Source organism: Canis lupus, chromosome 21 (genome assembly GCF_003254725.2).
Source record: "Canis lupus dingo isolate Sandy chromosome 21, ASM325472v2, whole genome shotgun sequence".
Classification (NCBI taxonomy): domain Eukaryota; kingdom Metazoa; phylum Chordata; class Mammalia; order Carnivora; family Canidae; genus Canis; species Canis lupus.
The window spans coordinates 30,614,663-30,631,321 of NC_064263.1; the positions used below are offsets into that span (position 1 = coordinate 30,614,663).

The window sequence follows — 16,659 nt, forward strand, 5'->3', positions numbered from 1 at the left end:
CACTACAAATGTAGCTACTGTCTGTTACCATACAACACTATTATAACATCATGGACTATATTTGCCTTTTATCCCCACTCTACCTTTTAATCTGACGATTTATTTAGTTTATAACTGACATCTGTATCTCCTACTGCCCTTAAACCATTTTCACCATCCTTCCATCCCCATCCGTGCTCTGGTAACCGCCAGTTATTCTTTGTATTTATGGTCTGCTCCTGTTGTTTGTTTGTTCTTTGGTTTTGTTTTTTAAATTATACATATAAGTGAAATAATAATGGTATTTGTCTTTTGCTGACTGATTTCACTTAGCCTTATTATGCCTTAAGGTCCATCCATGTTTTCATAAATGACAAGATTTCATTTTTTTAATGGCTGATTAATATGGTAGTGTATATACCTATATCACATCTTCTTTATCCAGTGAAGTACTTGGGTTGCTTTCATATCTTGGCTATTGTAAATAATGCAGCAATAAATACAGGGACATTTAAAACTTTATGAATTAGTGTTTTCATTTTCTTTGACTAAGTACCAAGTAGTGCAACTACTGGATCATATGATATTTCTATTTTAAGTTTTTGAGGAATCTCCATACTGTTTCCACAGTGTCTGCACCCATTTACATTCCCACCAACATTGCACAAGGGATTCTTTTTCTCTACATCCTCATCAATATTTATTCCTTTCTTTTTGGTTCTAGCTATTCTGATGTATTTAAGGTGGTATTTTATTATCAAATGCTCTTTTAAATCTTTTTTCCATCAGATAATTTATTTAGAAAAATGCTTCACACTCCTTTTAAAATTTGCTATTATCCCATGTAGCTACTGAGTTAAATGAGGCTAGGGGCTTTTAGCAATTTTGGACATGACCTCTGACTGGGGAGTCCATACTGGACCAACATATGAACCAAAAAAAGAAAAGTTTCAAGTAGGACACTTAAGCAAGGCCATTATCAGGGGAGCAGACCTTGAGATTTACACAAATTTTAGACTATTGACCATGTTCAAAGATCATATAAGCAGCCTAATTAATGCCCAAACTACTAGTAGTTTATATCTTTTTATAGTATGTTATCGCTTCCTTTTTCCAAACAGCCATTAGAAAACACCTGGGCCCTCCAACAGGTGTTTTTGTTTGTCTTTGTTTTTAACATGGAGATTTTTTATACTGCCTAAAAGCCAAATATTACTGAAATAAATGAAATAGAAAGGGCATCTCATTAGCAAGGTCCATGGGAAACAACTGTGCTTATTCCTTGGCAATAAACAAACAAAACAAACAAAAAGAACTGGTTTCTGTCTTGACATGTCCCTACAATTGCAAAAGGCTCATATGCCTGGTAAGTGTGGATGTGTGAGACTATGGATATGTGTTTGTGCTGAAAATGATGGGATAACATCTCAATTAATTTTCCAGGGACTTAAATATGCTGTACTACCACCATTTGTTTGTAAGTCTGGAAATACTTAAAACCAGCAAGTTGTTTTGAAGCTTCAAAATGACATGGTTCATCTGAGTGGCACTATTTTGGGGAATATTGTCCTTTTTTGAAAATTTGCTAATGCTTTCTTTAAAAAAAAGTACTGTTTCATCTGTAACACTAGGAGGTTTTTTTAAAAAAATTAATAAAATTAGGAATACTAAAAAAGACAAAACTAAAATCTCATCCAGATTTAACCTCCACAACATTTTGATGCATTTTATTTCATTTTTAATACATGCGTGCATTTTACTGAGTTGATATGTGTGTGTAAAATAGAGAATTTTAAAAAATATTTTATTTATTTGTTCATGAGAGACACACACACACAGAGGCAGAGACATAGGCAGAGGGAGAAGCAGGCTCCATGCAGGGAGCCTGATGTAGGACTCGATCTGGGGACTCCAGGATCACGCCCTGGGCCGAAGGCAGATGCCCTACTGCTGAGCCACCAGCATCCTGAGAATTTTTTCACTTACTAATACATAGTGAATTTCCCCCCTGCATTATATAGCAGCTCTATAGAGCAGTGACAGAGAATCTGGGGTCAATTGTCAGAGTAACAAGATTTGAATTCAATACACCCCACTTATATAACTTTGAACTTATTTCTTAACCTCTCTGTACCTGTCTGCACATCTCTAAACTGTAAATTGGCAGTAATAGACCTACTTCATAGGCATTGTGAGGATTAAATAAATTAGCAAATATGAACATAGGACATTTAGAATTGCATCTGGCATATAATGAGTATTTAATAAATCTTAATTCTTACATGAATAAATAGCCTTGAAAATATTTTTATGGGATGACATAATATTACATATATGGATGCTTTGTAATACAATTGGCTATTTTATCACTGTTATACATTTAATTGTATGTGTGTCTGTGTGTAAAAACAGCTGTATTGATCTCTGGGTATGTGACTGATTTTTTCCTTTAGAATAAATTCTTGTGAGTGGAATTACTAAAACCAAAGTAAAAAATCTATTTAATATTGTTGATATAAAAAGATGAATTGATGTTTAATACTTAAACATTTTGCATTTTTACCAGCAAGATACATTACATTTTTTTTCATGTTTAGTTTAATACATAGACAGTTTTACTAATTTATTAGGTATAACACTTAAATATATAACTTTAATTTGCATAACTAATGAATTTATATTTTTATTTTTGAGTTGTTGGAATTCCTTTTTTTTAAGATTTTATTTATTTATTCATGAGACACACACACACAGAGAAAGAGAGACAGAGAGAGAGAGAGAGAGAAAGAGGCAGAGGAGAACCAGCCTCCCTCTTGGGAGCCTGATGTGGGACTTGATCATAGGACTCTGGGATCATGATCTGAGCCAAAGGTAGATGCTCAACCACTGAGCCACCCATGTGTCCTCAATCTGTTATTTTTTAATATCTCCATGGTAAGGATTTTTAGAGAAGTACTGAAAATATTTTTGTTGTGAAATCTAGCTTTTCTCTTCTGGTTTCTTTCAGTGATTTTACTGCTAGGATATAATTTTCTACTCTCTCTTTAGGTAATAAGTTATGTAGATTTTTTTTCTTCAGAATTTTATAATTTGCATTTAACTTTTAGAATAAAGTTCTAAATTACCTTGATATGGTGAAGTTTTAACTTTTTTTCAAAGTTGGCACTTTCTTAATAATATTTTAAAATAATTCTTCTCCATTAATTTCTTTTTAAAAAACCTTATGTCTTATAAATGTAGTATTAAGCTACATTTCTTGGCTATCTGTTAAGTTCTAGCTTCTTTCTCTCCTTATTCTTTCTGAGTTATTTGATTCTGTCATCTACGTCTTAAAAACCCACTGGTAATTTGATCATGAATATATCCAACTAGTAAATTTTAATTTAGGTATTTTTTTGCAATACTCAGCCATGCCTTCCAGAACATAGTATACTATTGGACTTTCTGAACCAGTCTTATTCCCTTTTTGAAAATGACTATTGCACACCTTCAGTCTCAGCTGACCACATTACCCCATATGTACTTCACCTGGAACAGAAAGTGAAGTTATGTGGTAAGAAGGGGAAGGGAAGTAAGAAAGGGCAGCTCCTCAGGTTCCCCTCCTCAAACCTTCCACCCATCTGTCTGAACCTGCACATTCATGTCTGATTTCTCCCCTTTATAACTATTATTATTTTTTAAAGGTTTTATTTATTTATTTATTACGAGAGACAGAGAGAGAGAGAGAGAGAGAGGGAGGGAGGGAGGCAGAGACACAGGCAGAGAGAGAAGTCTTCATGCAGGGAGCCCGACGTGGACCTCGATCCCGGGTATCCAGGATCAGGCCCTGGACTGAAGGTGGCACTAAACCGCTGAGCCACCCGGGCTGCCCTATAACTGTCTATTAAAGGCTGACACCTTCACTAGTATTCTGAATCCTAGTCTCATTAACACACCAAAGATTTTGCTCCTGTAGAATCTCTTTAATCTGAAACCACTTTATTCTTCTTTTCTGGGTGATAACCACAAGGATACAAATATTCTCTGATTATCCCATTATAAAGGACCCTTTCTATAGCCCCACATTCCCTTCAGCTAAGTGACCCATTTTTTTCAGCTTCTTTTCAGGGGAAAAAAGGATCTTAAAAAGTGTGTCTATGCCCATGTCCTCCTCTGCTGATTTTCTAGTCACATATTAGCCCACTTCCAATCAAGCTCTGATTTCTTTTTAATGGGCCTGTTCTTTCTCAAAGTCATCATTGCTGTTTCAAATAGAGTGATCATTAAAAAAAAAAAAAGATTTGTTATTTATTTTAGAGAGTGAGAGAGCACAAGTGGGGGGGGGCAGAGGGAGATGATCCTCATGCAGATTCCCTGCTGAGTGCAGAACCCAATGTGGGGCTCAGTCCCATGACCCTGAGATCATAATCTGAGCCAAAATCAAGAATTGGATACTTAACTGACTGAGCCATCCAGGTGTCCCTGAAGTGGTCATTTCTATATCTTTCTCCTTGGCCTTTCAGCAACATCAACACAGGTGACTACTTCCTTCCTCTTGAAAATGTTTCTTCTCTTGGCTTCCAGATCCCACACACACCTGGTTTTCTTCCTTCTTCCCTTGACTCTCTTCGCCTTATTGTATCCCCTTCTCTATCTGAATTTAGAACTCCCCTTGGTACTAATAATACACAGACCTCTCTTCTCACTCAATAATCTCTTCCTGAGTAGATTAATCTGTTTGCATAGGTTTAAGCACCATCTAAATACTGTTGACAGCCAAAGACCTGTTTCCATAAACCACAGGCTCATATATCTAATTGCCTTGCATATCTAATAGAAATTTCAAAGTTAATCTAAAACATAACTCTTGATACATCCTCCTGCCAATCTGTTCTTCCCTCATTCTTTTTAAACTAAATCAATAAACACCATCCACGCAGCTGATCAAACTAAAAACTTAAATACATTGCTTTCATTTTCTGCCTTACTGCCCCAATAAGTAAGTAAATTCTATTGGCTTCATCTATACCATATATTCCAAATATGTGCACTTCTTTTGGTGTCCCCTAGAAGTATCTTAGTCCATGTCACAATAATCTGTTTCCTCTTGCTCTACAATAGCTTCCTAATAGGTATTTCCCTTTTCAGTTTTGTCCCACAATAATCTGTTTTCTTCCTAATATACAGATTGACCTTCAAAAATATAAGTCAGATTATGTCACTTTTTAAATTTAGAGTCAATTAGCCAACACATAGTACATCATTAGTTTCAGATGTAGAGTTCAAAAATTCATCAGTTGCATATAACACCCAGTGTTTGTCACATCCCATGCCCTCTTTAATACCCATCACCCAATTACCTCATCCCCCAACTCACCTCCCCTCCAGCAACCCTGTTTGTTTTCTATAGTTAAGAGTCTCTCATGGTTTGTCTCTTTCTCTGATTTCTTTCAGATTATGTCACTTTTTGACAAGTGTGCACATGATTTTGGCCCTGCCTACCTTTCAGTCCATCTTTAAAACTGTGCTCGCTTATAATCCCTTTAATCTAACTCCATTGACCTTTGTTTTCCATCACGTGGTTCAAAATTGTTTCTGATTTAGGGCCAATTAGTATATATTCTCCTTCCCTGTGATGTTTTGTCATCAAATCTTCTTGGCTTAGTAAAGTTCCATTTTAAAAATGTTAACTTCTCACAGAGATTAGCAATCGACATGGCATGTATTCAAACCAAAAGGTACTATTACACTGTGTTTATTGTCTCCATTGCACTTATCATTATGTGAAACTGTCTTATCTATACTTTAGTTTGCTGGTTACTCTCTCTCTCCTTTTCAAAATGAAAACTTCTTGAGAGGATGAACTATGCAGTGTGTGTCATAGCTGCTTCTCCATAAAATCTAGGAATATATAAAGCACAGTCTCTACAATGCAATGTGAAAAGATATGCACACATGTATATCTTTGCTGAAGAACTAGAGGAATAAGCCATGTTCCTGTGTGAAAAGGCTTAACATTTTTGTTTAAATATGTTTTTTGCTAAGTAATCTGTAAATTAAGTGTAATAACCATCAAACTTCTAATGGCATTTTTATTTTTTATGTATTTTTTATTAGAGTTTGATTTGCTAATGGCATTTTTAAAAGTGGATTTTGACAAGCTACGAAGTAGGAAGTTTATGAGCTATCAAGAAAACTATGAAACAGAAGAAAAATAAGAGTTCTATCTTGCTAGCTAAATCTGCAGTAATTAAAATACAGCAAAACAAATGCAGTAATTGACAAATATGCCAATATCCATATTGAAATTTAGTATATATTATGGCAGCATTTGAAATTAATGGGGAAAGAATGACTTACACTGGTATTAGAACAAAGAGCTAAATATTTAGAAAAAAAATGCCATATTAACTCACATACATAAATTGTCATAAAATAAATTCCAGATATTTTAAATATCTAATGATAAAAAACAAAATCCTGTGTCAGACTTCCCATCCTAGATTCATGTCCTACTTGTTTCCCAGCATTTATGTGGGGCCATATGATTTTCAATGAATAGAATGTGAGCAGATGTGCTGTGTTCCTTCTAACCTACAATACCTACCAGTGAACAACTTTTTTATCTTCATTTTTATGGATAGTGACATGCAGGTTGATCTTGACAGCCACAGATTAAAGAGCTCTATCAACTTGGGTCCATACGCTTGCTACTTCATCCCTAAATTGGAATTTATGTAAGTGAAAATTAAACTTCTACCTGTTAAGCCACTGAGATTCGGGATTTATCTGTTAAAGCAGGGTTCAGCAAATATGTCCCTGGGGCAACATCCAAACTGCCTGGTTTTACAGAGTTTTATTGTAGCACATTCGTTTTTTAGTTATAACCATTTTCCTGCTATAGTGGCATAGTTGAGTAGTTATGATAGGGATAGTATGGCCTATAAAGACTAAAATATGTATTATCTGGCCCTTTATACAAAAAGTTTACTGATCCCTACATTTAGAGTGACTAGTGTCATTTTATATAAAGAAGAACTAGAACTAGAGCATAACAGGAGACTAAGTTTATTACATTACGGGTAATTAAAGCCTCTTTTAGTAGAAAGTGAAATCTATGACTCTTTACCCTGCTTTTTCTCTGCCTTCCTACCTCTTACCCCCTAGTACACATGTACCTGATTAACTCTTTCATCCTTTGGTTTTCAACTCAAAAATCATCTCCTCAGGAATTATTTTGTATGCTTTTCAGAAGTCTATAACTATGTGGAAATTCAATAGCCTTTTATCAAAACATACAAGTCTGAGACATTTGAGAAATCATTCCTGGAAGGCCCCTCCTCTTTCCACTTCTGACACACCTTTATTCAGCTTCTCTTTCTGACTCTCTGATTCTTGATCTTCCGGGCCCGATTTGCTACACTTCGTCAACCTTGCAATGTTGGTAACTCCAAAGTTCTGTCTTGAATTCTTCACTGTTATCTGTCTCCAACACCACATCTCATCCAGCATTGCACTTCAGAATTTCCTTGGGATATTTTTACAAAACATAAGTATTGCTAAAACCTTTGGCACACATGTTGGGTGTGTCAAACAAACTTCACTTCCGTTTATGTGCAGTACATTTCTAAATCTGTTCTCTAGTCCATATCTCTCTCCTAAGCTCCAGATTTATTTATTAATTCAAAATGATATTTCTTGAGCAACAGCAATGGCTGGGCACTTCTCTACAAGTGATAATGTAGAGATCAACAAAGCAGTCTCAGTCTTTACTGCCGTGGAATTTACACACTAATGAAGGAGTCAGACATTAAGCAAATAATCATGCAATTCTTTTAAATGAAAGCCATCCTATTGCCTACAAAGCAGCATACAATTTTACGGTGCCGAAGAATCATGTGGGTCTTGTTACAGATGGAGGTTCCTGAGACCAGCTAACCTACTCAATTCTATACTGCAAAATATTTTCTACTTCAACTCAGGGACCATTTTAAGTCATGATATGCAAAACAATGGTCTACATTATAAATGCCTTACTAAGGCATAAAACAGGTGTCCCTGCTCTCCTTTTCTTAACTTTATCCTCATTTTTCATCGCTGTCCCATAAATTCCCCAATCTACAGCATTTTCAGGATTACATATGGGGCAAATTCTTTGGTATTGCATTCAAAGCATTTCTCAATCTGGACTCTTTGTCTTACTTTTCAACTTATAACTATTTTCCTAATGTTACACGTATTCTTAGAAAAATTCTACCATTTGTTATTCCTTAAATGTATTTTCTTTTACATTTCAGAAATTATTAAATTAGAATTTAAGGCCATGTTAGAATTAAACACCATGAAGACCTTACTTTTCATGTCTATATCCCTAGCTTCTAGAAATGCTCCTGCTCAAAATCTCTTTGATGAATGCATGCAAGAATGAAGGAGATAGGGATGCCTGGGTGGCTCAGCATTTTAGTCCCTGCCTTTGGCCCAGGGCATGATCCTGGGGTCTCTGGATTGAGTCCTGTGTTGGGCTCTCTGCATGGAGCCTGCTTCTCCCTATGCTTGTGTCTCTGCCTCTCTCTCTCTCTCTCTCATTATAGATAGATAAAATCTTTTAAAAAATGAAGGAGATAATTCCATTTGCCAGGATGTATTCTAATATTTGTATTTGTTTTATTTATTTGGTTCCTGGTGGGTTCCCCCCTCCATATAGTTGTATGTGCATTTGTTTTAATTTCCATATTAGCTTGTATGGGCCTAGAAAGTAGACTGTCTCCTTACCCAACTTTCATTTTTCCCCACTTTGTGGTTCCTCCCTCCTCTCCTTTCCCTCTCAATACTTTCTCCCTTCCTTCCCTTCCTTCCCTTCCTTTCCCCCCTTTTATTATTATTTAAGTACAATTGACATACAATGTTATATTAGTTTCATGTGTACAGCATATTGATTCAATAATTTATACATTACTTAGTGCTTATCATAATTATAGTCACCATTTGTCACATTTGTCTCATGTTATCATAATATTACTGACTATATCCCCATGCTGTACTTTTCATTGCTGTGACTTATTTATTTCATAACTGGAAATTTGTACCACTTTTTAAAAAAGTTTTTATTTATATTCCAGTTGGTGCTCATCACAAGTGCACTCCTTAATCACATCCTCCCATCCACTTCCCCTTCTATATTTCTTTTCTGTGTCTATCAAGATTTCTTGCTTTGACTAGACAATTTACGGAATTTAGAAGAGACATAGGAAAATAGGAGAAGGAAAAGAAATGGAGGAATGGGATAAAAGTGGGAAAAGTTTACAAGAAAATAGCTTCTTTCTACATCTCTAGAATTGTCATTATGCTTAAGGATCCCCACCTTCAAAAAGACAATTTTGCAGTCACTCTCCTGAGAGCACCTTTGACATCCTTGTTTCTCAGACTATAAATGATGGGGTTCAACATGGGTGTCACTGCTGAGTAGAACACAGAGATCATTTTATCCCTTTCATTCATTATCTTGGAGTTTGGTCTCATGTAGGCAAATATTGCTGACCCATAGAAGAGGACAACAACAATGAGATGGGTACCACAGGTAGAGAAAGCCTTGAGTCTCCCCTCCCCAGACTGCATCTGAATCACAGTGGAGATAATATTCCAGTAGGAGACCAGAATCAGGCAGACAGGAGCTAAGAGGATGACCACACCCATTGCAAAGATGGCCATTTCTGTGCTGTAGGTATCTGCTGAAGCCAGCTTCAGGAGGGCAGGAGGTTCACAAAAAAAATGGTTAATGATATTGTTCCCTCTGTAGGGCAGGCGCAGTGTGAATGTGGTGTCCACCAGTGACACAAATGTTCCACTAACCCAGGACCCTATGGCCAGCTGGACACATAACCAATGTGTCATGATGGTGGAGTAGTGCAGGGGCTTGCAGACAGCCACATATCGGTCATAGGACATCACTGCCAGCAGTGCACACTCTGTACACCCAACCAGAAGTAAAACAAATATCTGTGTTGAGCATCCAGCAAAAGAAATGGTTTTACTCTTTACCAAGAAGTGGACCAGCACCTGGGGCACCGTGGTGGTAGAAAAACAGAGATCAGCAAAGGACAAGTTTCCAAGGAAAAAGTACATTGGTGTGTGAAGTCTAGAGTCTACATGAACAAGCACAATGATAAGCAGATTTCCCAGTACAGTCAGCAGGTAGATTATCTGAAAAAGGAAAAAGAGCAGGACTTGTGTCTCTGGATCCTGTGAGAGGCCCAGGAAGACAAATTCAGTCACATAGGTTTGGTTTTCTTCTCCCATGAAAATTTATTGCTGTTTATAAATCAGCACCAAGAAAGAAACATATTGTTCAGTTGTAAAAAATATATATACATCTGAGTAACAGTTATTTTGTTAATCAGCATCAGAACAAGTCTATTGATTTCCACCTCTTAACAGATTCCATATATCAGAAGATAGAATTCTCTTTTTGCCCAATAGTTTTGACAGATGAGAGTCATTTCTGATTTTCTCACCTCTTGAGTCTTTTAGTAACACCAGAAGGGCAGAAATCATCCTGACTATGCTACATGACCAAACCTTAGCAAGACTACATGTAGTCCTGATAAGACTATAGTTCTTCTCATAGTGCATCCTTGCTTTTATGTAGGTTTGGGAAACAAACAAATTGGTGTTGCTTTAAATTAGTTGGATTTTTATGCTGTAAACAGTCTAATAGCATTTATGAAGGCTGATTTTTTTCATTATTTTTGCAAAATAATCCTAAAGAAGCACTCTGAGCAAGGAATGGGAAATTACAGGATGATGTAGTAGTCTGTGATCCTAGCCCTTAAATAAATTTTTCCCTCATTTGTTTTCAGTGTGAAGAGGATGCTGAAGATCAGTAAAAAAAAGGCTGCCTCATTGATTGTTGCTCTCAGTAGCATTCTTTAAACATGCCTTAATCTGTCTTCCACACTTTCTCTTTGCACAAAGTCCTTTGGCAATAATAATAATTATTTATATGTGTTGGGCCTTGTCCTGGTGTAATTATTTGTTTACACTTATTTTAAGTCTTAGGTTCATCCGAGATAGATATTATCATCCTCAGTATATAGATGATGAAACAAAGATTCAAAAAAAAATTAAAACTTTCTCACTCTTTCTGTACCCTGCAATTCTTTATCTTTCTTACTCAAAAATTCATTCATTGAGAAGATTCGACCTTTTTTCAATTGTCTCTGCCTATTCCCCACATCTAGTCCTTGAAAACAAATCCATAGCCCTCCATTTTACGGGTTTTAGAGCCAATCCACTATGACAGAGTTATCTGTAGGCACAAAAACAGGCATATATGAACAGATATTTTAAAATAATTTTGGAAAGTCTTGGCCAACAGAAAAATGAAAAAATGTTCATTGGCATCAGGGAAATACAAATCAAAACTACAATGAGATACCACCTCACACCAATCAGAATAGCTAAAATTAACAACTCAAAAACAACAGATATTGGTGAGGATGAGGAGAAAGGGAACCCTCTTAAACTGCTGGTGGGAATGCAAGCTGATACAGCCATTCTGGAAAACAGAATGGAGGTTCCTCAAAAAGTTAAAAATAGAGCCACCTTACCACCAGCAATTGCACTACTAGATATTTATCCAAAAGATACAAACATAGTGATTTGAAGGGGCACCTGTACTCCAATGTTTATAGCAGTAACATCCACCATAGCCAAAATACAGAAAAGCCCAGGAGTCCATCAAAAGATGAATGGATAAAGATGTATTGAGTAATGGAATATTACTCAACTATCAAAAATGAAATCTTACCATTTGCAATGATATGGATAGAACTAGAGAGTATTATGCTAGGTGAAAAAGGTCAATCAGAGAAAGACAATTATCATATGATTTCACTTATATGCGGAATTTAAGAAACAAAACAAGATCATAGGGGAAGGGGGGAAATAAAATAAGACGAAGTCAGGAAGGGAGACAAACCATAAGAGACTCATAATCATAGAAAACATACTGAGGGGTGCTGGAGGGGAGGTTAGGGTAACTGGATGATGGGCATTAAGGAGGGCACTTGATGTAACGAGCACTGGGTGTTTTATAAGATTAATGAATCACTGAACTCTGCCTCTGAAATTAACAATATACTACATGTTAATTTAATTTAAATAAAAAATAATAATTTGGGGGGCCTTGCCCAAAGGACAATAGAAATAATTAAAGAATCAAATCTTGAGAAAAGTAATAAAGATTATTTATAGATAAGTTGATTACATACCTTTAAAAAATCAAAAGGACTAATTCAAGCTTCTGATAATTGATAAGAAATATGCTCCTGTACAACATGAGTAACTAAACAGTCTTATGTTATATACAAAAAAAAAGAAGTAGAAATTTTAGCAAAATAAAATTCCTCCACAGTCGCTTAAAACTTATTAAACTATACACATAAGAAGCATTCATGATCTATTTGAAGAAAATTATGAAACATGATATCTGAATACACAGTAATTTTATGAATAGAACAACACAGTCTTATAAAGATACTCATTTCACTGACATTAATTCATAAATTCACTGAAATTCCAACCAAGTTCACAGATTTTTGTAAGGGAATTTAATAATTTTTTTCTAAATTTTATCTAGATGAGTAATTCTATGTTAGAAAATGATGTGTGGAAAAGAAAAATGAGGGAGTAGAGGAAATATATTCTACCAAATATAAAATATATAGTAAATTTTACCTCCCTTGTTAATATAGTGTATACTGAGCAGGTATAAAATATTTGACCAATAAATATAGAACCAAAACATACCCAAATATGTATGAAAATTTAATATATGGTGAAGGTTTCATCTTAAATAAGTGTATTACTTAGCAAAGGGCATGGGACAATTGGCTATGGTGTTTAGGACATTATGTATACATGTTTATATTTATATTTATATTTATACATACATATAATGTAAGTATAAGCAATAATTAATTCCAGTTGCATTAATGGGGCACCTGCGTAGCTCAGTTGGTTAAGTATCCGACTCTTGATTTCAGCTCAGGTCATGATCTCAAGGTCCTGGGATCAAGTCCCAGGTTGGGCTCTGAGCTTAGCACCGAGTCTGCTTGTCCCTCTCCCTCGGGTCCTCCCTCACCCTTTTCCCCTCCCTCAGCTCAAGCTCTCTCTCTCTCTCTCTCTCTCTCTCAAATAAATACATAAAATCTTAAAAGATACAAATATATTAATGATCTAATTTTAAAAACATGTAGTTTTTTAATGAAAATTAGTAGTCTATCTACCTATCATTTTTCTATCCATCAATCTAATCATTGGGCGATAAAAGCTTTCCTAAACATGCGCCAAAAAAAAAGAGACAGACAGAGGGGAGAAAAGGAAAAAAGAAAACAAAAGAAAAGAAAAAGGAAGGAAAGGAAAAGAAAGGAGGATAAAGAAAAAAGAAAAGAGGAACCGGTCAACGACAACAGCAAAGACAGGGCGCGAACGAAGAGATAGAAGCACAGGAAAGATCACGGGAAAAGAAAGAGACAGGCAGGAGAAACGCAAAGAAGCAGACTCGTAAACATCAAAAGAAAGAAAGATAAGAAAAGAGATAAGAAAGAAAAGAAAGAAAGAAAGAAAGAAAGAAAGAAAGAAAGAAAAAGAAAGAAAGAGAAAGAAATCATAAAGGAAACTTAACAAAACTGACTATTTTTAAAATTTTTAAAAAGATTTATTTATTTATTTGAGAGAAGACAGAGAAGGAGAGGGAGACTCCACACCAAGCCTGGACTCCAATGTGGCACTCAATTTCATGACCCTGAGATCATGACCTGAGCTGACATCAAGTCAGTTAACAAGCACCTAGTGCCTATTTTTCCTCATCCGTGAAATGGTGATATAAATAAGACATATCTTATAGTATTTATGTAAGGATTAAATAAAATATAAGCCATTTAAAGAGTTTAGGATGGTAAACAAGGCTAGCTCAGAAAATTATATAATATCCTATTATAATAATGGGATCATGATCTAGAAATAACTGCAAGATTAGGAAAACAGCTATTGAGGAGAAAGCATAGTAACACCTGGCTGCTGTATTTAATTGAGGAGTATGCTTATTCTTATTGTTTTTACTCTTTGGATTCTTTTTTTTCCCTTTGGATTCTTTTTTCCCTGATCCCTGAGTGTGATCAGGTAGTTTTACATATGTTATATAAATTTACACTTTTTGGGAAAATCCCAAACAAGTTCTACTTCAGGATATGGAGAGTCTATGGTAGACAGCCATGCGTCATTAAAGAAAAGAAAGAAAGAAAGAAGAAAGAAAGACAAAAGAAAGGAAAAAAAGAAAAGGAGTAAGACAAATTAGATAAATCTAAATCTATTGAGAATTTTTTATAGGAAAACCTCTGAATATAGAAATATATACATGTGTATATACATATACACAATAGTTTTCTCATGACATATGCAATTTTGGTTTCTCTTGTAACTGTCACTATGGTCACATAGTGAACAGAGTGGTCCCCTTGTTTCCATTTATTTTCTGTAACCATTACTATGATATAAACAAATTAATAATAATGATGTATCAAATATGGTGATAAATCAAACAAATAAATAAAAGCAAAGAATACAAGCGTATACACCTGCTATGACAGCATGGAGCTTGAAAAGACAAAGTTCCAGCTAATTTTATAATTTTATTAGCATGAAAATATCCTTTGCATTCTTTTGCTCTTTGTTCATCCTTTGGGACTGGAACTGTGTTGCTCTAAAATTCAATGTCAAGGCCAAATGTGATAGGGAATAACGAGAGCCTTCTGAGGTATATGGAATGAAGGCCAAAAACAAGAATTGGTTTAATTTTATGATGTTCACAACAATGTGAATATAGGTAACTCAACTGAACTACACATAAAGATAGCTAAGATGGTAAATTTTTATGTTACTTATTTTTTCACCACAATTCTAAAAAGTGATTTTTCCTTAGCAAAAAAGGAGAAAAGCAGCACAACCTCCCTTCGTTGTACTATTCTTTTAATCTATTATGTAATTTATGTATGTGCTTTTATTACTAAATTTATCAAGTACATGTTCAGCACTTACTACTTCTATTTTTTATTACCATTGACTTTTCAAATCTTTTCAGTCTTGTGAAAAGCGATGACCTTACCTCATCACATATACTTGTCAGTCTCTATGGCATTTGGCATAATTTAACTATAAATATGTCTTAAAACCTCACCTTGCTGTTATTTTAAGACTATCTCACTGCTTTAATTTTGTATTCTACTATATCTTTTTTTATTTTTATTTTTTTATAAATTTATTTTTTATTGGTGTTCAATTTGCCAACATAGAATAACACCCAGTGCTCATTTCGTCAAGTGCCCACCTCAGTGCCTGTCACCCAGTCACCCCCATCACCCACCCACCTCCCTTTCCATCACCCCTTGTTTGTTTCCCAAAGTTAGGAGTCTTTCATGTTTTGTCTCCCTTTCTGATATTTCCCACTCATTTTTTCTCCTTTCCCCTTTATTCCCTTTCACTTTTTTTTATATTCCCCAAATGAATGAGACCATATAATGTTTGTCCTTCTCTGATTGACTTATTTCACTCAGCATAATACCCTCCAGTTCCATCCACGTCAAAGCAAATGCTGGGTATTCTACTACATCTTAATTATGTACTCTAAACTCCATCCTCAAGTTCTTATTTTTGATTTTTTCTTGTTATCTACATCTCATGTGGGAAAACAAATCACACACAAAAAATGCAAATAATACTAGCATAAAATTTTGACTCCTCATCTCAGCTTCTTGTAATTCTTTTCAAATTCAGAGTGCTCTGTCTTCTGCCAACAGACACATCATTAATTTTACCTTTTCCCTAAATTTTTATCTTTAGGTTTCAGCCAAAAAAAAAAAAAGAAACTTCAAATTCCTTCACAGGACCATTCTGGGTCCCTCTGACTTTAACCATTCAAAATTGTCTAAAGTAAGCTGTAATGTAATTACTTAAAGTTCTTTACTCAGTCTAGATGTAGAATTAGCCATTATATTTACAATGTTGAAATTTGTACATCTTTTCATGCCATTGTTACATTGTTTTTTAAGTATTTGATTAAATGTTCATCTCCCTGGACTGTTTTTCTTCAAGATGGTAAAACATATGTCACTTATCTTTATTATCTGTATATTAATAGCATCTGAAACATGGAGGTTTAAAAGTAAGTTGCGGGGAGTGCCTGGCTGGCTCAGTCAGTGGAGCAAGTGACTCTTGATCTTAGGGTTGTGATTTTGAGCCCACTTTGGGCATAGAGTATTTAAAAATAAAATCTTAAAAAAAAGTAAGTTGAATGAGTGAACAGAATCATGCTAATACTCCACACCAACACATTAGCACACCAACACATTCACTTTCTCAAGAGAAATACAAGTGAGAAGAGGGAACTATGTTGACTGTTGAGATGTTGAACTCTGACCTGGTATTGAGATGATCTTGGTTTCTAAGATCCCAAGATTGGTCACCAGGTTAAAGAGAGTGAATGAAATGTTACCCACATCCAAAGAAGGGGGAGTTCATTGTGACAGGGGACAAGATACCTGGATTTGTATATGCCTGCACATACAAATTAGCATACTCACACAGTCTTGTGTGCCATCCAGGGAAGTCTGACCACAAGAAGATGCTGCCTGTGTGCCCTAGGGC

At 35.2% G+C, this 16,659-nt stretch overlaps 1 protein-coding gene across 1 annotated transcript; it reads right to left on the minus strand.

Moving 5' to 3' along the window:
* Positions 1-9,321: 9,321 nt before the first annotated feature.
* Positions 9,322-10,254, minus strand: LOC112663845 (olfactory receptor 2D3-like). The gene has a single exon (XM_025452844.2). The coding sequence runs from the start codon at positions 10,252-10,254 to the stop codon at positions 9,322-9,324; it is 933 nt and encodes a 310-aa protein (XP_025308629.2).
* Between the last annotated feature and the right edge of the window lie 6,405 nt (positions 10,255-16,659).